Raw genomic sequence first — 27,109 nt, 5'->3', positions numbered from 1 at the left:
TCTTAACGTCTTTATGCTTTTACCGGTCTCATGCTCGACTAATGCTTTGAATCTTTTAAACTTGTCGAATGCTTCTCCTTTTTCTTTCAGCAAGATAGACCACATATAGCGTGAGTGATCATCTATGAGCACAAATATGTACCTGCTTCTTCCTGCGGTGGGTGGTGTTATCGGTCCACATAAATCACCGTGCACGAGTTCTAGAACAGAGGATGCACGATAGGAGGTAGATTGTGGAAACGGCTGTCTTGCTTGTTTAGCACGCAAGCAAGAATCGCAAGTCTCCTTCTCGACTTTGATCTTGGGAAAACCGGTGACGAGCTCTTTCCCTATCATTGTCTTCATTGCATCGGCTCCAAGATGCCCTAAGCGTGCATGCCAGCGAGAGTAGTCATCCTTAATCTCAAGTTGTAAGCACTTGTGTTCTTCCACCTCCATTATAACTTTATATAATCTGTTTTTAGACCTTGGTGCCTTCACGATCAAGTTTCCATCTTTATCATGGAGAGTAAGGTAATCTTTTCTCATTCTTACATCACATCCCGATTCTGTAGCTTGTCCGAGACTTATAATATTACTCTTCAACTCTGGAATAAAGTAAACGTCAGCAAGGATCTTTCTTCTTCCGTCTTGGCTTACAAACAACACAGAACCCTTTCCTTTGATGTCTATTCTTGAATCATCGCCGAAACGAACTTTTCCAGTGATTGTTTCATCAATGGATCTAAAATAGCTTCTATTTCCAGTCATATGGTTACTCGCTCCGTTGTCTAAGTACCATATTCTGTCACCATCAGTACTGGAATCGAACTCCTTGGGCTTTACGTTTTGCTCGTTGAGATAGACAATTTCATGCATCATAAGCCCATCGGCTTCATGAGTATCATCTCCGTCCTTGCTTTCAGTTGTTACTTGTAGTTTGAGTAGTCTATCTGGACATGTAGCAGCAAAGTGTCCCACTTTATCGCATCGGTAACATGTGATCTTGGAGGCGTCTCTGTTTTCCCAATAAGACCTACCGCGTCCTCTTCCTCTACCATAGTATCGGCCACCTCGACCACGTCCTCTATACTCTGTGTCTCGATAAGTTGGTGTTTCTGTATTGCTATACATAAGCTTGCTCTGGCTTTCTTGTGTATCCTCGTCTTCTTCCGCCGATATCCGTTCCTCGTATGCTTTCAAGCGACCAACAACGTCTTCGAAACCCGTGGTGTTTAAATCCAATAGTTGTTCAAGAGAAGCAACTATATGAATATACTTCTTGCGTGGTAAGCCTTGTAGGAATTTCTTCACGAGTTTGGCTTCCTCCATATTCTCTCCCAATGCAGCTGACTTCGATGATATCTCCGATAGCTTGCCCACAAAGTCATCGATCTTATCGTTTTCTTTCATCTTTAGCCGCTCGAACTCAGTCATGAGGGTTTGAAGTCGTGCCTCTCTTACCCTATCAGCTCCTACATGGCGAGTTTTGATCGCTTCCCATATCTTCTTTGCGGAATCAAGTCCTCCTACTTGTAAGATCATGCTTTCCGGGATGGATTGAAACAAGAGTGCTGATGCCATATCGTTCTTCTCGTCGTTAGTTGATTCTTGGTCGACTACTTCCCACACCTTATGAACCCTAAGCAACATCTTCATCCGTATTGACCACACGGTGTAATTGGTTGTGTTTAACATCGGACACTTTATAGAAGACGAGCCTCCTTCCTTCTTAACTGTTGTGGTAACTAGATCACCCATGATTCTCAATCAGGTTTTGCTCTGATACCAAATATAAGCCTAGGATTGTATGAACTCAATATAAAGAAACTCTTCTTTATTAGCTTAAGAAACACTCACAAAACTTAAGCACTCAAACACAATCTCTAAGCTCACACAAAAGGTATGCAACACTCTTGCAACTCTTTATATAGAGACTATATTTCCTAAACTCATTAGGAACACATATTTCTTTTTTTCTCTAATCCTATACTCATTAGGATTGGTGTAACTTAACTCCTAAGTTATCTTTATGTTTAACTCTAACAAAAAAGTCTACAGACTGTTGACTTGTATTATTATTATATATATTTATGTTTTGCTAACTCCATATCTCATCTTACTAATAAGTGAGCTAGCAACTACTCTTCAATCCCCACTTCGTCTGCTCCATTGATTCTACCAAAACCATATAAAGTACTATAAAAAGCCCTAATCCTCTTACTTTCTTCACCATCAAAGCATCAAACTGCCTACGGATTCTCCTCTTCAAATTACAGCAAAACAAAACATTTAATTAGTCGTAAGAAAGATGAAGAACGAATCTACCGTCATTGATGTCCCTGCGGAATCAAGCTCAGCCATGAAAGGATCAGCTCCTCTAATCGGTGTGGCTAGAGACCACACTACTAGTGACTCAGGTGGATACAAGAGAGGTCTCTCAATCTTCGACTTCCTCCTCCGTTTAGCTGCCATTATTGCAGCATCAGTAGCCGCTGGAACGATGTTTACAAGCGACGAGACTCTTCCCTTCTTTACACAGTTCTTACAGTTCGAAGCTGGCTACGACGATCTACCAACTTTCCAGTTACGTGTTTATTGCATGTCTGATGTCAATTATTCTGTTTTTCTTGTGCCGCAAGTCACCTAATGATGTCATGTGTTGCTTTTCAGGTTCTTTGTGATTGCCATGTCCATGATCTCAGGATACCTCCTCCTATCTCTCCCTTTCTCCGTAGTCACCATCGTTCGCCCTCTCGCCACAGCCCCAAGACTCCTCTTGCTCGTTCTAGACACTGTACATAACTCAAACCTCTTCAATACTATTATCATGTAAACAATACTGCTAAATCTCTAATGATTTACTAATAGATAACATTAATATATGATTAAATCAGGCGGCAATGGCGTTTAACATGGCAGCTGCGTCATCGGCTGCGGCGATAGGGTATCTAGCACACAATGGAAACCAGAACACGAACTGGCTCCCCATTTGCCAACAGTTTGGAGACTTCTGTCAGAAAACCAGTGGAGCTGTGGTCTCCTCCTTTGTCTCGGTCGTCTTCTTCATCATGCTCGTCGTCCTCTCCGGTGTCGCTCTCAAAAGGCACTAATCACTTACAAATATGTGTTCATTATTGTTAAAACTATTAATTATAGTCCTGTACTGCCTTGTGTATGTTGTGTTGATCTTTTTGTAAAAGGAAAATGAAAATGTGATGCTTTTGTGAAAGAAAAACGAAATGATTTTCTCGAGTTTCATCTTCTTTAGTTATGTATTACTCATTTCCTTACTGTTTTGATTAAAACAGATAATGAATGTCACGTCTACCACTAAGTGAGTTTCTTAATTTTTTTATATTGATATTTTAATAATATACTAGATTTTGATCCGCGCTTTAGAAGCGCGGAATTATTTTATTTATAAAATTATTAACCCATTTTTTAGTTAATAAGCGAAATAAAAAAAAATCTATTTGTTCAATCCATTATCACTTGATAAATATTTTGTATAGATGAAATAACCAGGAAAAACGGTAATTGCAAAAATGTTTAACCATAAATTGTAGGTTGCTTTTTAAAAAATCAACAATATTTTAAGTTTTTAAGTATTAATTTTAAATAATTAGAATTTATTAATTAGGATTTATGTAAAATTATAGTTGTAAGCGCATATATTAAGGATAATTATATAATATCAATTTAGAAAGAACTACATTTAATTCAAAAAAGATATCAAATAAAACTTATTATAGTATATTTATTATTTTAAATTTCATAACATTATCAAAAATTCTGAACTGTATTAACTTATTTTTTATATATTAAAAACGAATTTTGACCTGTATATATCAGAGATGAACATGTAAACAATTAATGAAAATCATATATTATTTGGTGATATATATTTCATAAATTTTTGTTAGAATTTAATTATATAGTTAATATTCATATTGCACATATCATTAACGAAAAATAGAAACATAAAACGTATCATATATTATTAACACACGTAATATTATGTAACATAAATGGTCTGAATTAGTTTGATAACATTTTGGAATATTTTTCAAATAGATTTATTGGCTGGCTGAATTTAATTAATATATTTTTTTTTAAAGTAAGGACAGAATCTTAGGGATTCTGGTTTAATAGTATAGATTGTCATAATTTTAAAAAAGTAAACCGTTAATAAATGACATGTGTATAAATGAAGCATTTAGCAATTTCTCAAATGGAAAAATATTTAATTATCTTCAAATATTTATTTATCTTGTGATTTTGCTGAGCATGTACATATACTTCTATCCTTCCTAGCAATGTAAAAAATTCTAATAAATATAAAAGTTACATAAAATCTATAAACAATTATATTTTTAAGCAAAAAAAAATCTAAAACAACTTGTCCTATAAAACAGTGGAAGACCTTGTAATAGCTCTTTTCATTTTGTTTGGTAATTCATTGTCAATAGCTGCGCATAGAAAATCTCATTTCATGTGTCCGGTACACCAGGCAAGCACCAGTGACTACAATCTTGAGGAGCATTTTCAGGAACATCCGGACCACAATACCTTGAAGGATGTAATTGTTAAGCTAGATGGGCTTTCAACCTAAAACCAATTAGTGCTAAGTGTAGTGACCCATATATCTTATGTATTGATTAGAATCATTTCCAATATCCGATATGTGACATTTATCCCTAATACGCCCCTTCGAGATGATGGCTCTTTGAGCGTCAATCTCGGAATGCTCGGGCAAGGATCGATGGGCCGACTTTGGGCTGGATCGATAATGGATCGGATTGGACTGTGTGGATCGGGCTCTAATACCATGTTAAGCTAGATGAGCTTTCAACCTAAAACCAATTGGTGTTAAGTGGAAGGACCCATCTATCTTATATATTGATTAGGATCCCTTGCAATATCCAATGTGGGACATTTATCCCTAATAGTAATGTTCATAAACTTAACCTTACCATGTTCATATCTCATTTCCTGTACTACTTTAGAGATATAACTGTTGTGCACAGGGTCAGATTCCATCCTCTTCATATCAATCTCTGGCTCTGTCCTGCATCACACAAACCACCCAAGTTCCATGTCCCATTTCTACAACACCCGAAAAAAACACTTAATTAATAAAACCAATTTTAAAGACTCTTGTCAGATTCTCCCTCTCTTAGATTTTTGTGAAACATACCTATAATGCACAGGAGAAAGGTATAGCTACTGTTGATGATCGTCCATGTCGACGTAAGAATAAGATTTGATCTCTCTCCCTTCTTGACGTGAAATTTGTGAATATGCGATCTTATTTACCAAAGTATTAGCAGTAAATATATATGTACCGGTAACGCAATAAATACGTAATTAATAATCAATAGATCCATTATTAATTCATCCATGTGAGAAAACACAAAATCAACTAACGTATAATAAAAAAATGTTTCCTCACATGCTCGCTTCTACATGTTTTAGATCTAGATGACATTCAGTTTCCCAATATATTTAAAACTATTATGTTTTCATTAAAACTATTTATATATTTATTCATCAATTTGATGAATTTCTTCTGATATTCAAAGCGGGTAGCTTTACAGTTTCTGCCCTTATAAAATACGAAAGCATTGTTACATGATGTTGAAGTATCCATACATGATACATGATAGCGCATGCTGCTTTTTCCTTTAAATTCTAAGAAATAGTATATAATAAAAATCAATAGCAAATCACTACTTTTAGAGTATTATTAGAAATAAAGAAACAATTTGAGATTGAAGAATCAAGCGATTTATTACCATACTAAAAAGAGAATCGTTCATACAAGGCAAGTCTATGAAGACTTACCTTTACATCATGTGCAATGGATTTGAGCTTTTGACTAATTTATGGATATGATTATATCTATGTTTCTTCTTAATTTACTATGTTCCTACGTGTAGTTTATATACACAAACATAATAAAAAGATATATACTATCAAGTAGGTATATATATAATCTTTCTACTTTTTTTAACAACATATAATCTTTCAAATGGCCAAGACTACTAGTTAAAACTCTAGTATTTGGATCCAGGGCGAAAACTTAAATGGCTTTAAAGCCCAGCCCAGAGAAAGAAAGATAACAGACTTCTTTGTTATGGTGTGGATGAGAACTCTTGAAGAGCACTTCAGGAACCAAAGAGAGGAGACGAGAATATCTGAATAATAAATACGAACTAGAAAACATAGAATACCAAAGTCCTTATCGTTTCGTTTGCATTTACATTTGCAATTGCCTTCCATGTTATATTATAATCATAAAAATGGCAAACGTAAACGCAAAGAAACAATTGGGACCATATAACTCGTTTTGTCAGAATGAATATCTTGTATAAATGATTCAGATATTCCTTCCACACTTTTTCTGCAATTCAAAAGAAAAAAAAACAATAGAGAATCAAAAGAAGAGTAATATAGAATAAAATGGTCCTTAGGTTTTGCTCTGGACCAGATAGAGAAGGCGTTGTAAGTTGTAACACAACATACATTTTTACACACATGCTTTGCTTCTTTAATCATGTGTTAGGGCCACACTTTTTTCTTCTTGTAATCTCATCACATGAATCACAACATTTCCCAAATCATCTTTCATCGTCATTGATTCACTATACATGCACGTATACATGATACAAGCTCTCAAATGACCTTTTGCAAGCTTCATTGAAGTTATCTCGGATTCTCAGGCATCAAATAATACACATTTTTAACTCTCTGGCTCAAATGTTGAAAAAGAAAATTCTACTCTCTTTTTTTTTTGTTTTCAAATTGGTTAAATAGTAAATAACTAAATACATAATAATGAAGTTATACTGATATTAATTGTCCTCCTTTTTGGTGTTTCTCTATGACAACTGGGCCAAGTATGGACTCATAATCTAAAGTCAATATCTAAAAGATTGTCACTTCTTTTCAAATATCATCAACGTCGTCCATCTCCTACCTGTTCCATTGCTTCTCCAGCAAATGAGATATTCTGTTTCACAAAACCATCACGCAACTATTGTTATTATTATCACTTTATCTTCTGCATAAAAAATCATGCTAGGCTACAGAAGAAAAAGAAAACTAAAATCATGTAAGGCTACAAAGTTATCATCAACTAATTGGCCATGTGCGTTTACATTCAAGTGCAGTATTAGTCCTCCTGATTCCTTCTTTACATTATTATTAAACAAAAGCTCTTTCAGGTCTATTTAAAAAAAAAATACTAACTTCATGTCTCATCTCGAGAAACAGCCACGACATCTGTTTAATACTCCTACTTAATTATTGGCATAGTAGCATAGACATACTTGACGTAAGCAAATTGAATATGATAGAATAAAAAAAATTACCATGGGATCAGGAGTTGAGTAATAGTAAAAGTGTTGGCCATTGTAGCCGTCCGGACACGGTGGTGTCTCGACAACGTCACCGTGACATTCGAGGTTAACTCCAAATAGCCTCACCGTCCTCGAGCTCCCTGTAACAACCGTCGGTATCTCAGCGACAGCGCCTACAATTTACCAACGTCACGACACGTGCGCGTCTTTTAGTTACATATTTTGTATTATTAGTTAAAGGAAGAAATAACGAGCACGTTAGTCTAAGTTGATTGGACGGTTCTCCTTGGTTTACAACTTTGCGAAGATTATTGAAATTGCCGGGGTTTTATTTTCTTTTTTTTTTTTTTTTTTTTTGGTAAACATGTTAAGCTTGTATTACCATTTTTAAAATTGTGACAGAATTTACAATGAGAAACTAGTAGCAGAAGACAACAACAAAAAGAAACTACAGATCACAACAACAAAAAACAGAAAGGAAAACACGATTTATGAATGTAGCCGAGAGCAAGAGGAAAGACCACACATGAAGTACTTGAAGGGTTTGGCTGGAGAGCACAACACGCAGGATCAGGAGCTTCAAGGGAAGGCACCAGTAAACATATGAGAACGAGCCGGTAAATAATGGCCTGCCCAGGCACTCGCCTCCAAAAAATGGCCTTACTACAAAGCCCTACCACCTGTTGATGCGAAGACACCATCGAGAACCCGGAGTCGCAGTAGACGACAATGGGGCTGCACCGAGGCGGTGAATCGACAAGCCAGAGCCTGTCGAAGCTCAAGCTCACAAACACCGCAAACAACCACCTCTACTCCTCCTACCTGAAGTTCAGAGGCCCCTAACTACTCCAATAACCCTAAGACCCCCACCGGATCCACCAACACCCCAGCTTCAACATAAACCGCTCTTATTTGGAAAGGCCAATGGATGATAACCCGCCACATCCACCAGACTCTGCACGGGAAAGGGACGCTAACACCACAGGGCAAGGAACCGCGGAACTACACCCTATCTGCAGAGGTGCTAGCAACACTCGTTGCCACCGGGATTGCAGTCCAAGGACGACTACAACAACCTAGGCTAACAATAACCCGCACGAGCGACAGATCCGAGAACCGGAGCTTGACCCTTCACCGCAAAAAGAAGCTCCAACAACCCGCAACATCAGAACGCCAACTCTGATTTAACGAAGAAGGAGAGCTCAGCTCTACCTCAAAGACAGGCAGCAACGCCTTCTAGCCACAAGGAGCTGCTGCACAAACCTGCAAGAAGAACTGCTAGAAGAGAATCACCACCACTACCAGAGCACCTGCTTGAGATCCAAAATTGACTTCTTAACCAGCCACCTCTCATTGGTGATGAAAGACAGATGGATCAGAAGAGAAATCCCAAAATAAACGAGCACCCCCAACCGAGAACGAGGGTTTTGTCATCAACCACCACTAACTAACGCCGGAAGAAACGTCGGTGACCCAGAGCACCACCACCGGAGCACCATCGCTCACCTTTGCTATCAGATCTGGCCAGATCTAAGCGATGTCTCGAAAACATCCTCGGAAGAGCCCCCAAACCTCGCTCTCACAGCTACGCCTCACCACTGCTTCAGAACCCTAACCACCGGGCAGCGACACCAAGAGGATAAAGAGACCACAACCGTAAGTATATCGGCGGAGCTAAAGAGAGGAAGAAGGAGGCGAGACAGGGGATGAGAAGGAAAGAGAGAGGAAGAGGAGAGACAGCCGGCGGCGGCGGGGGCAGTGAGACCACCGGAGGCCACCACCGGCTGAAAGCGGCGCAACAAATTAGGGTTTAGTTAGAGAGAAGGGAGAGAGAAGTAACTCCAAAGTTTCTTGATTGTTCTGTATCTAAAATGTTAAACTCCACCTCGGGTTTTATTTTCTTGTCCAGAATCAAAATGACACATGACGTAAAAAGAAACAAAGAGATATATCTATTACAAAATGTTATTTCAGGTTGTTAATTTACATACATACACACGCAACAAAACTAGTTGTCACATATTTTAGAATAAAATTAATAACTCCTGGGCGATTTTAATACCGACAATTTTTGTAAGAAAATAAAATATCCACCAGCAAAAATGGTTAAGCTCAGTCTAAAAAATGTTTAAGGTAATCTAAAACACCAAGCATCAAATAATAACCTATATTATAAAAATGTACGAACGTATATATCTTGGTGAAAAGAAAAGACATTATCTATGACACATATCTTTAAAAACAGAAAGTGTATATATATCTGACACATGGATAAGAGAAAAATAACAAAAAATAAATTGAGATAAGAGATAAAGAGTTTTACCATAGTGTGAATACTCTTGGTGAATGTTAGGGTAAGAACTAGTTGACGCGTGTACTTGACGGTAAGGTGTAGTCAAGCCGCTCCAGTACGCCGTCGTGTTAACTCGTGCCTCTTGAGACACGACGGAGACGGCGGTAGGGGAAGAAACCTCGCCGCGTTTTCGCCAACCAATGAAGACTCTATGTAGATCAAAACGGTGCCGCTGAAAGAAAACAACGTCCCCTGCGTGGAGGTGTTTGTCTTTCACGTACCTGCTCCATCCTTTGGTCAACACGTAGCTTTGGCTACTGTTCCAATACGAGTATCTGAATTTCCAACACTTGCCTGACTCGTCCTCGAAGGTAAGAAGCATCCCTTTCTCCGTCGTCTCCACCGCCGCCACGTCATCCCCGGCATTATTGAGAGGGAAGTGTTTCTCGGCGTGTTGTTTCGGTATGACTAAACGGTTTAGCTTTCCGACGTCGCTTGGGGTTAGTGATTTCTCGAATAAATACTCTCTATCAACAACGGCGTAGTTTTGGTGATGGTGCACCGAGGGACTGTTGTGGTGGACGTCTCTTGAGTAATGGTTGCCTGACATCTTTTTTGCTTGTGAGTGAGAGAGAGTAGAGAGGATGTGCAGAGGTTTGGTGGTGACAGAGAGATGGGTAATGGTACTAATATAGTATTATACGAAGGAGAGAGGAAAAGAGAGTGGTAAAAAAAATTAAATTGGGAAAATAGTTAAATAACTATTGATGTGAAAATTGTGGGAACTATTTGATGTAGATGAAGAGGAGGATGACACGACATCGATAGTACTTTTAAGGTTTTGCGTGATGATATTTATTTTCAATCATTATTTTATTTTCCCTTTTGTTGTTGTTGCAGACTTGCAAGTCTGCGGTCCATGTATATGGAGTAAACATTTTTGAAAATAATAGTATTGGAATACTCGTTTGATAAACCTTGTTGGCATTGGATCCAAAGAGGTTCTATTGTTATTTATAGTACAAGAAAATCGTTTTAAGTTAGTGTAGTTTTTTAAAGTTAGTGTAGTTTTGTCTTAGTGTAATATTCTTCATATTTTATTATGTCTAGCAAATTATATAAGGGATACCACCAAGATTATTGTTATTAGATTATTTTATGTTAAAGGACTTCCGTAGCCACGTAATTATGAGCACATTAATAATATGGAAAAAAAAATTAAAAACCCCTGTCTGAGATCTACTATGAGTGAACAGATCGAAACTTATCTGTTTGTTAAACAAAAATCTATGACGTCATTAATTAACAAGATCCTTAATAATGGACTTTCAAAGCAGATAAACCTCACTTATCACATAAATGTGTGGCTTGCATGAGTCAGAATCCTTTTTCATGTGGAAATAGAAAACATATGACATATCTGATAATCGAGTCAGCATCGGTTAAACGATTAAAGTCCTCTTAAATGGGAAAATAGTCTCTATATGTTTGTTATGTTACGTCGTGCATGAGAGAGACTGTAGATAAGAGAAAATCATTAAACTTTGATAACTTTATAATTAAGAACTCTCTTTATAATGTAAAAAGCAAATGATAATTGGTGTAATCACTTTTTGATTATGTGTTCATTAGTTTACGGTTACAAAGTAGCTAAAAACTATAGTTGGAATTCAGAAAGTGACGCAAACATTACCAACTATGGAAGAAAAAAAATATTTTGACGGACAGTGTTTGTTACGGCTGTCTATAAATGTAAAAGATAATATTTTGACAATTAAGTTTAGTTCTAAGCAATAAAAATCACTTTCTTTTACCAAAAAAAAAAATAAAAATCACTTTCATATTATAAATGAATAGTTTAAACATTGTGCAATGAATAGGGATCCAGCGGCTGAGAAGTGAGGTGGTACATAATAAGTGAAAAGTAAGAAGGTACAGAGGATACTTACCCCTGACGCAAGTGAGAAGCTCAAGTTGTGGAGCATGTGCTTTGCCTTTCCGACACACCATCGCATGCATCTTCACTTCTACTTCATACCTTCCCTTATGTTCCTTTCTCACTCTGTCTCTTTATTTTTACAGTTTATTCTCTCTTTTTCTTTATTATAATCATTTTATAATCGAGAGGGATAGCCGTAAAAAAAATTCGAGAGGGATATAGACTTAACAAATGATATGTGAAATCGACTCGACTTTGTGGCCATGTTTTCTCTTTTTGCTTCTATACAATACTGAACAACTATCCTCCTATAGTTTTTTTTGACTAAACTATCCTCCTATAGTTTGATGCTAACTAACACTCAACATGCCGTGGTATATAATAAACTAACATATAATTCACCAAGATGGGAAATTGAGAATAGTGGGAAACATTTTGATACTTGTTGACAGGGCCGGCTCAATAATATCATGGGTCCTGGGATAAAAAACAATTTTAGTATCCAAACTATTATTTTTTTTAAAAAATTAGGATAGATATATTTTTTTCAAAATACTAGAAATATTTTTAAAAATAAATTTATAAAAATAAAAAAATACTTTGTATAAAAAATATTGGCCCTTTTTTATTCTTAATATAAAAATAAATATATTTTTAAAAAAAATTGGACTCTTATCTATTAAGAAATAGAGGAGCAACAAATTGGATCCGGGACGATCGCACCACTTACCCCCTATCTAAACCGGCCATACTTGTTGAAATAGTAGTAATGTAAGGGATGAAGCAAGTAAAAGTAAAAACACAAAGATAGTGATTGGACTAGAATCGTTGGTAATACAATATCAATTGTTGTCAGCGTAATGAAATATAAAGAGTGTACAATAGTTTCACGTTACTAAAGGTCGATATAAACAGTTTAGTAAAAGAAACTTAATGTATGAATTCAGGGAATTGAAAAATAACCCAAAACTTGAAATTGAAAGTAGAGTTATAAAGATTTATTACTTAATTATTTACTTTAATAAATCATGGAAGTTTTGATAATAGTTTTTGGTGTTTGGATCGAAATGTAAATAATATTATATTGGGATGTAAATCTTCTCTATTAAAAGAGAAGTACCATTTTTATCTATTACAAAATAGTCATACTAGAATTCTAGGTCCATATAATCAAATAATTTTTTATTATTTACATTAGTTTTTTTTTAATGTATATCATTTCTAAATAATGATAAGGATAGTAATAACAAATTCATTTTAACTATAAATTTAAATTATAGTTATAGTAATAAAAAATATGTTGAGAAAAAATCTAACAAAATATTTTTAAAATTTTAAATATTCTTTTCGTTAATGCACTGATTAATTTTGCAATTAGTAGTATAATATTATTATAAATTAATTTTAATTACAATTTTATTATAAACAAAATAATGAAATTTTTTGCCAATTTTATAAATTTTATAAGTATATTCTACATTATATTAAAATAGAAGTAATTAATGAATTACATATTAAAATTATGTTTTTTTTGCAAACATATTAAAATTATGTTGAATTGGTAAATCAATATATTTTGAAAAAATACTTTCATTAAGATAAATAAATAAATATCATTCACCGTTTAAAGTGACTAAAATATCATTCACCTTTTAAAATGATTAATATTCATAAATTATGTAATAATTTTTACAAAAAATAAAATTGTTAACATATGATAAGTTTTAATATTTATAACTGTATATCATCTATTTAGTTATTTTTAAAATGACAGCAACATATTATCATAAATTATTATATACAAAATAATATAAAATTTTATATTTATAAATGAAATGTTATCCGGGTGTGCGGATTAAAAATCTAGTTGTAGTTTATAACTGGAGTTGAATTATACATTGACTATTCATTTCAGCAAATAATTGACCATCAACTAGTATTTAATATATCATCCCATATATATTAACCGTGGAGCATTACACAATGTTTTCGTATACACATGTCATCACTAGAATGATTTTTATGATCATTAAAAAAATAAGTTGGTCTATACAAATATATATTATATTTTTATTAAATTAACTATCAAATTAGCGTACAAAAGAATATTATCAATTTTTTTCTTTAAATAAAAGCTATGGAATTACTTAATATAGTTAACATATATATGACAATTAATGATTATTAATAATACATATTTGATAAAAAAAATTGTATTCTCACTCTTTTTTGTCTAATTTTATATTATTAGAAAAATTAAACAATCACATTAAATATATAATAAATTTTTAGATTTTTTCTTATATGTTATATTTTGAATTTTTAAATGACTATAAATTGTTAAAAAGATAAAAGTTACACACTGAAAAATTTGTGATCGATGATTTAACTTTTTTTGTTCAAGTAAGATACAAATGTTCATAAATCGTATGAATATTAAGTCTCATTAATAGATATTCATATATATTAATATCATTTAAATTAAATTATATACTATATAAAAATATATAAATATGTTAATTTCAAAATTTGTATTCAAAAATTATTAAGATCTTAATATTATAATTTTGAAATTTGTATTGATAAATCTCACATTAAATTTTTTTGATTAACTGTTTAATTTTTTGTTACAGCAAATATAGAAATGTTCATAAAATCATATGAATAGGAAGTGTCAATAATAAATATTTATATTAAAATATACTGTATATATATATCAATATAACTAAGTTTTAATTGTATACCATATAAAATAAATAAAATGATTGTTTTAATTTATTTACTAAAAACATGATTGTAAATAAAGAAAATGTATTGTTTTGATTTTGTGCTTACTATAATGTATATACTTTTATGTATACAAATTATTTTCTTAAATAGGTGGTTTCTAATATGTTATTTGATCCTGACAATCCTATAAATAAACTTCTTCAAATCGAAGTGATTATTAATATTGGAAGGACTATATATATATATATATATATATATATATATATTACATTCAGATGAAATGTTTTAGTCTTAATTTTTATTACTAAAAAGCTTTTAATGAAATATCATGATAAGATTCAAGTCATTTTCTTTTGAGTTTGTTCGAAGAATGAGAGATTTGATCATTCATATAATATTTGTTTCTCTCTTATACCCTATCTAACTATTATAATTATAAGAATCAGAGATTTGAACTATTTATTATAAGTTTATGGTTTATCATTTAATAAATCAGACAGTTCTTACTTTATACATGGTTTACATATACTAGAATAGTAAAGTATTATATATATTTTTATCGGTATACTCTTAAGTAACTAAACCTCAAAAGCATAGGTTAATAAAATACTTGATTTGTTTTTTTTTATTATAGAATTAGATGATTTTTAGACCAAAATGGTGAATATATACTAGAAAAATATTTATATTTTGAGTCTGCACTTATATTCTATAACATCTTAATATATTAGATTTGGACACTAACCTGTGAATTGAGTTTACCGGTGATTTTCTTCAAAATTTTGATTCTTAGTTATGTATTTGGAGTGGGACTAATATTTACATATGTCATCCTTTTTAAATTAACACTTGTGTAATTCATCGAAGAAATTAAAAAAAAACTTATATCAATGAAACAGAAACGAGAACAAAAGCACAATTTTATAGAAAAATGAAATCACTTATGGAGGATCAATAGTAAACAAATCGAGAGCAGAAAACCTAATCCTCTTTCATCGATATTGCCTATCTATTTTTTGTAATTTGATTTAGAGATTTATTAGTTCCCTCGTAACACCTACATATAAAGTTTTAGGGGAAATTCTATAATAAAATTTTAAAACAAAAATATTTTCTATAATTTTGAAAAAAGTTAATAGTATGATTTTATAAATATAATTTTTATATTTATTATAATATTATAATATTTAATATTTTATAGTTATAGAAAATGTAAATATTGTTAATTTATTATTTAACACTTGTTGCATTTGGTAATTTATTTGTCACAAAAGTCCCGCAAAGACATTAATTTCTAACTGATGTACCAATCCTACAAATCTCTAAAAAACGTTTAAACCGTACTCATCCGCATTTGTAAACTCCCGCAACCACATCCGTAACCGCTGCGGTTACACCAAACCTCTGGTTAACGATCCCACAACTTTCTAACCACAATCTGTCAATTCGACTTTTTAAAGTGAGTCTTTTCATGTTACAATTTTTTTTTATGAACCCTAAATATTAGTAGCTATTTTCTTTGATTATATTACAAGAAAATGAAATAAATTCTCAGCGAATGCGACATCTATTAGGTAGAGATCTGAGTAGATTTCATATATTAGATTTTTCTTTTTTAAGAATCAGTTTCATCAGTAGTATATTTTTTCTTTCAATAATTTGTTAAGAAAACTCAAAGTTTGAAATATTTTTTTAGTAATTGACAAAAAACATATATCAATTTAGTACAGAATAACAGAAGATATGATCTGTTTCGAAGTAATTTTTGGTTTACACATCTTTAAGGGGTTATATACAAAATTACTATTTTATTAATCATGTATAAGGAATTACAAAAGTTGTGTAAATAATTACACTTTCGGCAATCATCTAACTTTTTAAGAAGGCAATTACATTTTACATCTAGTGAAAATCAAGAACTAATTAAGCCAAATTATTTAGTACCATAACTGAGGTAGTATATACTTTTCACCGTTATTTAGAAGATTTCACCAACCGCCGCTTGTAACCATATTACGTATATGTATTATCAACCATTATTTTGGCCTCTGATCGTTTATATGTATGCCGTATGGGTTTGTATGTTTTTTAAATGACCTTGTTTTTGGATTTGTATGTGAAATATTCTCTACTTAATAAAATAACAGTGAAAAAAAAATGTATTATCAACCATTTGCAACCATATTTAAATAAGTAATATTGCTCAAAACACTGTTAGATACAAAACTCATTTTGCTGCTTTATAAATTACAACATTAGACGACATGTATAGACACACGTATGTAAATATAATATAATGATCTCTTTTGCACATAGGAAAGGCACGAAAGGAGTCTGCCCATGTAATTCGTGGAGGGTTCCTAAAATGATAAATCCTTTAGAAATATGTTCAAAACACGACAACATTATTTTGTTATTTTTTGTGTTGCGAGAAGATTCGTGAAACTATGGGTAAGTTGCGCTAGTTTTGCTTTTGATTATTTCTATATCTGACATTTTGTCCATTCCCTAGTAAATTAAAACAATATGTAATTAAAAATCCGTTTAGTTTTCGCTGTCGTTATCTCAATCCTTGATCATCAGTTTTACATAATAATATTAGGACAAGACAAGCTTGTATCATGCGCATTGAATGATGAAAATCATGTTCAAGCCAATGGTGTAGCTCCTGAATGACACAGTTACGTCGGCACCAATCGAGATAACTAAGAATGTATGCTAGCCATGCCTATTCACTTTTGTTTTTGAAACAACTATTCAAAAAATTTGAGTGTTGGGAAGGATTAAGAACTACTATAAAACTGGTAACCTAGATTTTACCTGTTAATTGTACTGTTTTCGGACGATTCATATTTTCTATGTATATGAACTTGGAACTTTTATATAGGACCTCTGAATTTACAGCCAAATTTTAGTGATGTTTGCGAACTACGTCGATTCGTTCAAACTATATCTATCAAACTTTAACACATCTTAAAACATCGAAAACATAAAGAACGTTACAATGCGCTCGTTTGTATAATTTTAAAACTAAAGTACGTTATCAACAGATGTAACTATATTATTTCTTTAGCAAAACAAAAAACAGATGTAATTATAATTAGTGAAAATTATGAATGTAATATGGTATAATCTGTATTTAATATATAATTACCTGTGGATTAATAAACCTGATAATAATATTTGTTTGCATACTTTACATTTAGGGGACCAAAGCTAGCTATTTGTTGTATTTTCTATGAACCAAAACTAAATGCCCGGAGAGGACCACATATTTCCTTTACATTTTTGTTTTTCTTATTAAAAATATCTGCACTGTTCAAATATATATAAAACCCTGATATATATATATATATATATATATATATATATATATATATATATATATATGCAGACGATATCTTAAGACTTAGAACCCACAATTTCACAATTTATTAATGTAAAAGTCACAAATATATAGGTAAAATTTGCGTAGAGAAGAAACACACAAATATATAGACTAAGCTGAAAGATAATCAACAGTTACAAAAATAGGAAACCAGTAATATGTTACAAAAAAAAAAAAAAAGGAAACCAGTAATATGATATTGTATTCACATAAGTTTTAAGGAATTTAGATGTATACAACTTTCCCTCTATAATTTTCTTGTCCATCTATGTTATGTTATTTAACTATTCATTATTTTTACTGCACTCTCTTCATTTATTTACCAACCACATTCATATTATTGATCTTGTTGAACAATCACTAATTTATAAGTGCTTCAGCCGCAACTATTAAAGAATTGTAGTTATTCACGTACAATACATGTGTATACATTACCTTGAAAATGTTATCCAACTTGGAGGGTAAGTTTGAGAATGTGGAATGGACGAAGACAAACTATTTGAAGCTTTTATGTATAAGAAAATAAAACACAAAAAGTTATTTGATATAAATAAAACAAAAAGGGCCGGCTAAGTTTGGCGGTTTGGTTGAAAAGGATGGTAGGACAATGGAAACAAAACATTTGCACGCCTCTTTCTCTCACTCTCTTCTTCTGAGTTCTTTCTTTGCATCAAAGATTCACGTCCCATTTCTTTTATATGTAAAGGCCCCATTTCAAAGTTTTATTTGGTCTAAATGTTAAGATAAACTGTTGTGGATAAACTTTTTTGATATAATTTTATTATATCTCATTTCAAAATTGTTATAATGTTATTAATATTTTTTTCCTTGAGTTTTCATAGTTAGACCATCTCTAATGGTTTACTATACTTTAGAGTAGTTTCCATTCTAAATTAGAGTAATTCTAAAATAGAGTAAAATTTCTCTTTAATGGTTTACTCTATATTTGATTCTAAGATTAAAGGAAAATGATTAAATATATTCCTTTTCTATTTTATGAATAATTCTTTTACTTACAAAATTTACAAATTGATTTCTTATATTTTGTTTTTATAATTTTTTTTATAAATTATATATTTATATCAAACATTTATTATTTAAAAAATACATTACATTATATTGACAATTTTGGTGGATTTGGAAACAATTTACCAGAAAATTTAAGTCAACATTATCTATAATTTTAGTTTTATGTTATGTTGCTTATTTTTAGTTTTAGTATTTTTTTTCTTTGGCTAATCTTATAAAATTAATTTTAATTTAGTGCTTGTTTTCTTTGGCTGATAAAATAAGTTTCCAATGTTTATATATATTGGGTTGAACATAATGTGTTGTTTGCATAATTAAATTACACAAATAGTTACAAAATAAAAAGACTAAAGAATAAAATGATTAAAGTATAAATAAAAAAATTACATTATAATAGAATGAAAAATAGAGTTAGTCTAAATATAAAGTAAAAATAGAATTATATTATTTTAGAGTGGGATATAGAATGACACCGAAGAATGTTTTATTCTATAATAGAGTTTAGTGTAGAAAATATAGTAGAGTTGGGGATATCTTTATTAATATGTTATAATGTTAAGAGATCTTAACATTAAACCATAGTGACAATGAATTTTACTGCCTTCAAATTACTGACAAAATTTACTGTAACCATGATCACGCCTTTTCAGCATGAGCAATGAAACATTCGAAAAATGTTTATAATTTTAAAATAGTTTGAGATGGTTTGATGATAGTAAAATATGGTAAATAGAAAGCAAGGGAAAACTCAATTTTGTTTTGTTTAAGTGGTTCGTTTTCGTGTATAAGTGCAAGGTTGAAAAATATTTGTAAAGAAGACTGTATCTACTTTTTTTTTTTTTTTTTTTGCTAAAATATTTTCTATTACTGTATCTACTTTTGACATTCAAACTATAAATATATGTTAATAAAAATATTATCGGATGTCATTTAGCCACAAAAAAAATTCAAACTAATTTCGTCAGAGAAATGATGTTTAATAAAGATTGTCATCGGAAAAAAATATGTTTAATAAAGAAAAAAAGTAAATAAAAAGTTCAAAGAATCGAGGCTTCGTACCTCTCCGTCAATTAGGATTAGAGATAGTCTAAATTTGACTTGTGGACTCATACCTCTCCGTCAACGAGAGTGACATGGAACATCATTTTTTTTTTGAGCAAACATGAAACATCATTAGTGGCCTAAATTCTGAGAAAATAAAACTATAATCCATATGAACAAATATTTAACAATATTTCTGACATATGACAACAGACAGATACTTTGAAATGAATAGATAGAGGTTGCCTTTTTTAATTCACTAAATTAGAAAAAATGTGGTTTTCACGTGAGAAAGTCAATAAATAAATAAATAAATAAGAGTGGGCTTTTAAATTGGGCCCACACTATGCCAGTAGCAGGCTGAGAGGGAATTGGTCCCACAACGCCCATGATCCCAAAATTTCCAAAGAAAACGGAGACAGTATCTGTGTTTATCCGAAAGCCAACCTCACGCTTTGGATTATCTTCATTCGTATTGATTCATTTATGATATTTGTCTTTTTTATTTTTTTGTTGAAAAATATAATTACTTATAAGAAAATATGAAATGGTAAAAAGGCGAAGAAAATGCAATGCTCGAAGCAAAAGAAGATAATATCAGTTAAATGATGTCTTTGTAAGAGGGAAAAAACAAATGAAAAGAGGAATAAAATTTTCATTTAAAACGAAAAAAAAGAAGATCGTATCAGTTTAAACGAAAAGCCATTACACATCATAGTAGATTTTTTATATTATTTGTATGACATAAAGCGCAAATTGATGAGGTAAGACAATAAACTTATGCATCTAAAAACTATTGGTGCAGTTTTGCTGTCAAATATTCTATAACTGAAAAGACCTAAAACTTCTAATAGATATAGACTCATGAGAGTATTAAGCCATCGACATCTTGTTGAACTAACGATCTTAGTTTAATAAATTGAATACACAATTAGTAAGGAAAAAATTGTTCGAAGTTTGAGATTGATCACTGCCATATATAGGTCTAGAGTTCTTTACTAGGCTTGAGTTTGGGTCTGACTGATTAGTGTATTTGTGTGCTTAACCATTGGACTTTGGAAGTATACGATCTATGTTTTGATATCCACACATACATTATTACATGCAAGGCCATAAGCAACTAGGAGATAGTGATACTGAATCTGTTATGATTAGTTTATTACATGCAAGGCCATAAGCAACACGGTTAAGGCTCTCACAACATCAAAAGAGCTTCTCAGACTCATCAAGAAGACCGCTCATCTTCTAGCAGGACAAGGTTAGAGAGCTTGAACAAGAAACTGGGCAAGAGGGAGAAAGTCAACGCCAAGGTAGAACCTTTCTTTATAAAGGTTATTTAAATGAAACACAACACAAGCTCATAAGTCATAAACCAAACAAGGGTTCTTCAAAAGACCATCTCATCTCGTGTCTGAGACTAAGTAACTTCCAGATTGGTAGAATCTAAAGACTTTAACATGTACTAATGATCTACATACATTCTCTATGTTCACTCGTTTTCTCAAGATTGATTCTTTAAAAAAAAAGCTCGAAGCTTTAACATGTACGAGCTTTTGATATATAACATAAACGCACGAATTGTCATTAAACTGGAGATTCAGATCGCTTAAACCCTAAACCCTTAAAGAACCCTTCACTTCAAAATCTAAAATTACAGCGAGAATCAGCACCAAATGGATTTTGTGATCTCTAATCGTCGAGCCATTTCCTGATCCGATCTTTAACGAATTGGTTCCGAGCCTTGACGCGAGCTTGTTGCGGTCCTATATTTTCGAGTGAGAGATACGCTCCGGCTGCGAAGAGAGAAACGCCCGCCGCGAAAAAACCAACAGACGCCATCATCTGCCGCCGTGTCGGCGGATACGACATGAAGAACACCATCGCTTCCTTCCTTTCCACCGCCGTCTCTTACAGAACATCTGTCTACTAATAAACTGTGTTAACTGGGCTGGGCTGGGCTTCTTAGTTTGGGCTTTATTATGATTATCCAGTTTCAAAACAGTATATAAATATTTCACTCAGTCGCTAATTTTAGATCGTTTAATTTTTGCTAACACGGACCCGATTGTAGATGTTGATACATTAATTAAAGGCCCATGAGTAGTATATACTCGCACGATTTATCCGTTGTGTTGTGCGTTATTCAACATGTTTTATATATCCCCTATATATTATTTGTGAAACATTTTTAAGTTGTAACTTAAAGGATCAGTGTTGACGTGTCGTCACCTCAGACCGTCTCAAAGTCATTTTTTTAATGGACTAACGTAACTAGAAAAATGGCACGGATGTCATAAAAAAACATTAGGGGATTAATGTATTAGTGTATATTAGAAGTCATACATATATAACTCTGAGAAGCCCTTAAGTGATTATTAAGGCCCATTGACGTAAAGATAAGCTAGGTAGCTAAACCATTCTTTTCGAAAATTTGTAAAAAAATAGGGGACATAGTAACCACAATTTCATAACCGATAAACTGCACTAAGAAAAAAACAATAAAATACTAAACCGATGAAAACTCCATTCGTTATATTCCTGTTCTTAATCAAAAACAATAAACCTGGAATAAAGAATGAATATATGTTTAGTGCACTGTAACATTCTCTTTAGTAGTCATTTCATCTTGATATTTTAAAGAATGAATAACATATACAAATTAAGTGATACATTATGGATCATACGATTTATTTGATGTTTTTTTCAGTGTATTACAAAAGTGTATTTTCTGTAGGTGCATGTCTTACAGTCTGTAAAGAACTTATTATATTGTTATATAGAAAGTTCTTTACTTGCATAGCTACAATAAAGCTCAAAGGCTGTAAACATTTTATATCATTTTGTTCTTAATTTGAAATAGAATTTTCACAAAAAAAGGAGGTTGCAATCTATTGGGCCACTAATTTGTTTTTTTTTTAAATTGGTTAGGGCTAATAATTTCTTCTTCATTTCAGAGCCTATCATTTCTTATTTCCACGAGTTCTGGTCTATATCATTTAATAGTGATCAGTTTGCACTTTGCACAAGTTTATAGTTCTTTTCATCTTAACAATGTACAATTTGTTTATGATTCAACGTTATGAAAAAATATTATGATTAAACATCATATAATATACATGTTTTTTTTTTAACATGAAGGTTTCATTAATTTGCATAGAAAGTAACAAACATAGATAAAAACAACAAATGAACAATCACCAAAGCTCAAACAATGCATATAATTAAATATTATATGTTAGTCATGTATTCTTCACACTATACAAATAATTTTTAACTAAATAGAATTATTTACCACACATTCTCACTTCGCGCAAGGCGCGGATCTCTACCTAGTTTTACTAATATTAAAAAAACTTACCTGCAATTAGACCACCGTGGCGTGATAATATATGTCGTTTTTGGTTGTTTAATATTTTGAACTTTTTGGTCTTGAGCATCTCCACCAAAGATATAATATGAATATATTTCATCACTTAAAAAAATTAGTATTTTACTGAGTGAATATATCAAATTACTGAAACATCCATTTGAAATATTTTTGGATGGATATCTCAATGATTTGAAATAATTTTTATTAATAAGTAATGGAAGTACTTTAAATTTTCTAATTCTTTTTCTAATAGATCACTACAGTTAATTGTTTTTAAATACACTTTTAAAAATTACCATTTTGTGTTTGAACGAAGATCTTTTTGTTGTAAAAATCCAAAAAAACAAATCGGAAAAGCCAATCGTAAAATAAGGTATGTTAACATTGTTACTATCTTGCCAACTCCATCACATCTTTTGACTTTTGAAATATGTATTTATACCACATGAGATTGAGACAGAGCCGTTGTTATCGTTTCTATCTTTTTGATCCTCGTTCTCTTATTTTACACGCATCATCGTTATGATCGACAACGTAGCGAATTATCTTAGTCTTAGATCAACTACTCACTCTCTCAGTCGTATATGGCCGGCCGATAAAATATTATTGACATGATCGCTGGACAAATACATGAATATTCGAATGTTTGTCAAAGTTATAATTCGGATTTAGTTCATATGTTATAAACTCCAAGATAAAAGAAAACCAAGAAGAGTTTTTTTTTGTCAAATAGAGAAGATTTTTACTTGACGAATTAAATTTGAAAAAAATAATTGGACGTTAGAAATTGATACTTTTATTTAAGCACTCGCATCCGGTAATTAAGTTTCTCTACCCGTTTTAGTAACACTAGGGCCGGAGCTCCGCGCAAGCGCGGGTTGTTGACGTTACCGTAAGTTGTCTAGGATTTGCCGCAGTTTGTGAACCTGTCACTAAAATTGTGCAGTAGCTGTGGGAAAAATTGTATATTATGCTTTTCATATGGGTGATTATACGTTTGATGTTTCTCTGAATTAGTTTTAGTATTTTCATTAGGGGTTTTATATGTGCTATAGTTCGTTTATTGATTTGGTGGTGTTTTTGGGTGTGAGTAAGGTTATTTTAAAAGTCCATTGTAGAGTTAGTAATTAAAACTACAGCAATTACAAAAGGCCGTTTAGCATTGTGCAACTTTACTGATTTATAAAGTTGGAGACATTGGTAAATAAGCAAAGACACGTAGACTCTTTCTTTATTATTTAAAGTTGTAGTAATTCTTATACCAGTAAAAAATAGTTTGCAGCAAATCAAAGAGAACTAAAGCTCAAAGTTGAAAAAACACGGAAGTAGAAAATTAAAATGAAACGAAATCTAAGTGGAGTTGACGGTTAGATGACCTTGCGACAATCAATCAAGGAGGCGTTTGCGGGTGTTCTCGTCACCAGCAGAACCTATCAGGCTTGCTTCAGCAACTCCCAGTGGAATCTTTGGCACATCACCCAGGTTGCTGGCAGATTCTGTTGCTTGTCCAGATTCCATATCCATGACTGGAGCTGGGTCGCTGCTGCTACTCTAAGAAACAGTAGAACATGTGTGTTAATTTATATTAGCAGTTTTAAAAACTGTGAATACATAGATTACCCCACCTCTGCCTCGGTGCCAAATAAATATTAGCAGTTTTAAAAACTGTGCGTACATACATATATATATATATTAGGTTGTTACTTTAAAAATGGATCGGGAATAACAGTTCATACCTGATGTCCGGTCACGTTGGAAGAAACACACCTGTTGCAACGGAAGAAAGTGCCAGATTTTGTAAGCTTCCTGCTGCAACTGGTGCAAGAAATAAACGCCCAGCCATTTTGTTGGAGGACACCAACAATCTGAACCTTGCAAATAAAATCAGCTTCTTGAGGATGACAACATTGCTAACATTAGTTGATACTATTTTGGAACCACATAAGAGTACTAAAGTATGTTTAAAGACGGAGTGTTACCTGCTGCCCATTGGAGTTGGAGTTGAAGATGAAAGTGTGAAGATCTCCTATTGACATTAGTTCCTTCTTTTTAATACCTTCTATGGAATCAACTCGAGTTCCATGACACAAGTACAACAACGGAACTGGAATGGGAGAATATTTTAGTTTAAAAAAAAAAACAATGAGCTAAGCATTTTAAAATATTAGTACGTAAGTTCATGACTTATGGGTCAATTAGGAGACAGACCTCATTTCGTAAGTTGTTCAGGTCAGAGCCTTGAACAATACGGATTTGTCCAAACACATCTGAAAATGAAAGCATTTTTTAATAATGAAAACATAGTATATGTAGATTGTGGTTGAAATTTAACATGCAAAACTCTATTGAAAACTATACCAGAGGCTATAAGTTAGTGTTTGCAAGAGCTTGGAGATGGTCGAACTTTCAAAGGATGAATTTCTGGAGATTGATAACAGTTGAAATCATGGCAAATTCATCAATAGTTGTTGGGGGAATGATACAGATGACGAAAGGATGATCCGTGATCTTGTACATATTAGTGCATCATCCGATTTAAAAGAGATCAACTTTCACGATCGACCCCTCTCGTAGCGATGGATGGACGGTAGTGATTCACACCACCAGCTGGGATGAAAACCGTGGATCACAGAGTAGCTTGAATATTGATTAAACAAATATAGTATATAGTAGTCCAGAGAAAGTAAAGATGTTGATACATTTTCATCAAGGAAGAGGAGATGTTGATAATCAAGGAAGAGGAGGGTGATTCCCATACATTCACCGCTTTTATTGATGTTCCACGAATCCAGAAAAGGAGGAGGCGGTTGTACGACCTAGCTCTCGTCAAAGGTGGAGGGGAGGGCGGCTCATCGACAGCAGCAGCACCAGAGTAAGACATTTGGAATGAGGGTTCTAGGTTTTCGGGGGAGGATAAACTTAGAGAGCTTGTGTGTGACGCTTGATTCCAGTCTCAAGCCTCTCGTATTTCTACGGTTTGATGTCTTCTTTGGTTTTGATACGCATCAAGCGTTGATAGTAAAGTAAGGGAAACAGAGAGTTCGTAGGAGTTACGGATTTTAATGTGAACTGAAAATTCATTACATATGGTAAGAGAGTAAAGTTCAAGGGAGTGGCCAAAAGAGAAGGAAATGAAGAGAAACGGGAGGTAGAAAGGTGAGAGGAAAATTGACTTTCCAAACAACGGCGGAGACAGTGTTGGTCAACCGTCGAAGATGAATACTACTTCAAACCACAATCGACCTAATCCTAAACGCAGAGTTTGGTTTACTTACCAGAAAACTTAAGGTGATGAAGGGCTTCACTATGGATTTTGGGCTGAATTGAATTTCTTAACAGGAACAGTAGTAAAATATATATTACGGGCCACAACAAAATTAATTTAGTCTAAACCAATGTACGAAGACTGAATATTTCTGGTCTAAGTGGAAACCACCAAAACCATTAGATTTTAGGTTGGGCTGCCAAAAGTTTTTAATGGGCTGCGAAGACTAACTTAATTTTTGGAATAATTTTTGTATTCCAAACCCAGTCTGCGATGACCTGTCATTTTAATTGGCCAGGAATATTTCATCTGACATGGCACCATTTAGAAGCTCCAAAAATAGCTCCTTTTATATAGTAGGATTCAATTTTTTTTTTTATAGAAAAAGTTATAGCTTTCGCTTTTGCATTGTGACTCAGAGAATAATTAATCGAAAATGTCGAAAGTCATCTAATCGTTTGTTACCCTGCCCATGTCGTTTACGCGAAAGCTATAATAAGTCTAAAGATACACGTATCTATAATGGAGTTTAGTCAACGAAGCTGAATCATTAATCAATGATATTAAATTAGGAACATGACCAGTTAATACATGTTGTGTCCAACTTAAAATATAACTGTATCTAAAATATAACTGCATAAAGTAAACTATAATTGCATCTAAAATATAACTGCTCCACATTCAATAACCACTAAAAGTCCTATTTTAAAG

The 27,109-nt window shown here is 32.6% G+C and overlaps 4 protein-coding genes across 7 annotated transcripts; 1 reads left to right on the top strand and 3 right to left on the bottom strand.

Annotated features, from left to right (window-relative positions):
• Positions 1–2,194: 2,194 nt before the first annotated feature.
• LOC106435730 (casparian strip membrane protein 2) lies at positions 2,195–3,247 on the top strand. The gene is made up of 3 exons (XM_013876642.3): positions 2,195–2,565; positions 2,653–2,776; positions 2,877–3,247. The coding sequence occupies exons 1-3, from the start codon at positions 2,291–2,293 to the stop codon at positions 3,090–3,092; spliced, it is 615 nt and encodes a 204-aa protein (XP_013732096.1). The 5' UTR covers positions 2,195–2,290; the 3' UTR covers positions 3,093–3,247.
• Positions 3,248–6,662: 3,415 nt separating this feature from the next.
• LOC106435720 (B3 domain-containing protein At3g11580) lies at positions 6,663–10,596 on the bottom strand. 2 transcript variants are annotated; one of them, XM_048752284.1, is made up of 3 exons: positions 9,667–10,596; positions 7,356–7,483; positions 6,663–6,994 (listed from the first exon to the last, which is right to left on the bottom strand). In XM_048752284.1, the coding sequence occupies exons 1-3, from the start codon at positions 10,244–10,246 to the stop codon at positions 6,941–6,943; spliced, it is 762 nt and encodes a 253-aa protein (XP_048608241.1). In that variant the 5' UTR covers positions 10,247–10,596; the 3' UTR covers positions 6,663–6,940. The 2 variants fall into 2 exon arrangements, with proteins under 2 accessions (XP_048608241.1, XP_048608206.1); XM_048752249.1 differs by having other exon boundaries at positions 7,356–7,516; positions 9,667–10,583.
• A 9,030-nt stretch (positions 10,597–19,626) lies between these two features.
• Positions 19,627–21,780, bottom strand: LOC106435723. Its single transcript, XM_048752218.1, has one exon. It carries the CDS (start codon positions 21,642–21,644, stop codon positions 21,453–21,455), a length of 192 nt encoding a protein of 63 aa, XP_048608175.1. The 5' UTR covers positions 21,645–21,780; the 3' UTR covers positions 19,627–21,452.
• A 2,558-nt stretch (positions 21,781–24,338) lies between these two features.
• Positions 24,339–26,430, bottom strand: LOC106400861. 3 transcript variants are annotated; one of them, XR_001280389.3, is made up of 6 exons: positions 25,833–26,430; positions 25,492–25,740; positions 25,342–25,400; positions 25,113–25,237; positions 24,870–24,998; positions 24,339–24,684 (listed from the first exon to the last, which is right to left on the bottom strand). XR_001280389.3 is itself a non-coding variant. In XM_013841252.3 (5 exons), the coding sequence occupies exons 3-5, from the start codon at positions 25,167–25,169 to the stop codon at positions 24,520–24,522; spliced, it is 357 nt and encodes a 118-aa protein (XP_013696706.2). In that variant the 5' UTR covers positions 25,170–25,237; positions 25,342–25,400; positions 25,492–26,415; the 3' UTR covers positions 24,339–24,519. The 3 variants fall into 3 exon arrangements, 2 of the variants coding, with proteins under 2 accessions (XP_013696706.2, XP_013696707.2); XM_013841252.3 differs by having other exon boundaries at positions 24,870–25,004; positions 25,492–26,415; XM_013841253.3 differs by having other exon boundaries at positions 25,492–26,409.
• Positions 26,431–27,109: the final 679 nt, after the last annotated feature.

Source organism: Brassica napus, chromosome A1 (genome assembly GCF_020379485.1).
Source record: "Brassica napus cultivar Da-Ae chromosome A1, Da-Ae, whole genome shotgun sequence".
Lineage (NCBI taxonomy): Eukaryota > Viridiplantae > Streptophyta > Magnoliopsida > Brassicales > Brassicaceae > Brassica > Brassica napus.
The sequence above is the reverse complement of the archived record's forward strand: the minus strand, read 5'-3'. Positions and strand labels throughout refer to the sequence as shown.

Coding starts and splice junctions, on each gene's coding strand:
- LOC106435720 (XM_048752249.1), bottom strand. CDS start 10,246: ATGTCAGGCAACCATTACTCAAGAGACGTCCACCACAACAGTCCCTCG. Junction 7,517..9,666: donor CCAAGAGTATTCACACTATG/GTAAAACTCTTT, acceptor GGTAAATTGTAG/GCGCTGTCGCTGAGATACCG. Junction 6,995..7,355: donor ACTCAACTCCTGATCCCATG/GTAATTTTTTTT, acceptor TTTGTGAAACAG/AATATCTCATTTGCTGGAGA.
- LOC106400861 (XM_013841252.3), bottom strand. CDS start 25,169: ATGTCAATAGGAGATCTTCACACTTTCATCTTCAACTCCAACTCCAAT. Junction 25,005..25,112: donor CCAACTCCAATGGGCAGCAG/GTAACACTCCGT, acceptor TTTATTTGCAAG/GTTCAGATTGTTGGTGTCCT. Junction 24,685..24,869: donor CCAACGTGACCGGACATCAG/GTATGAACTGTT, acceptor ACTGTTTCTTAG/AGTAGCAGCAGCGACCCAGC.
- LOC106435723 (XM_048752218.1), bottom strand. CDS start 21,644: ATGGTGTTCTTCATGTCGTATCCGCCGACACGGCGGCAGATGATGGCG.
- LOC106435730 (XM_013876642.3), top strand. CDS start 2,291: ATGAAGAACGAATCTACCGTCATTGATGTCCCTGCGGAATCAAGCTCA. Junction 2,566..2,652: donor GACGATCTACCAACTTTCCA/GTTACGTGTTTA, acceptor GTTGCTTTTCAG/GTTCTTTGTGATTGCCATGT. Junction 2,777..2,876: donor TCTTGCTCGTTCTAGACACT/GTACATAACTCA, acceptor TGATTAAATCAG/GCGGCAATGGCGTTTAACAT.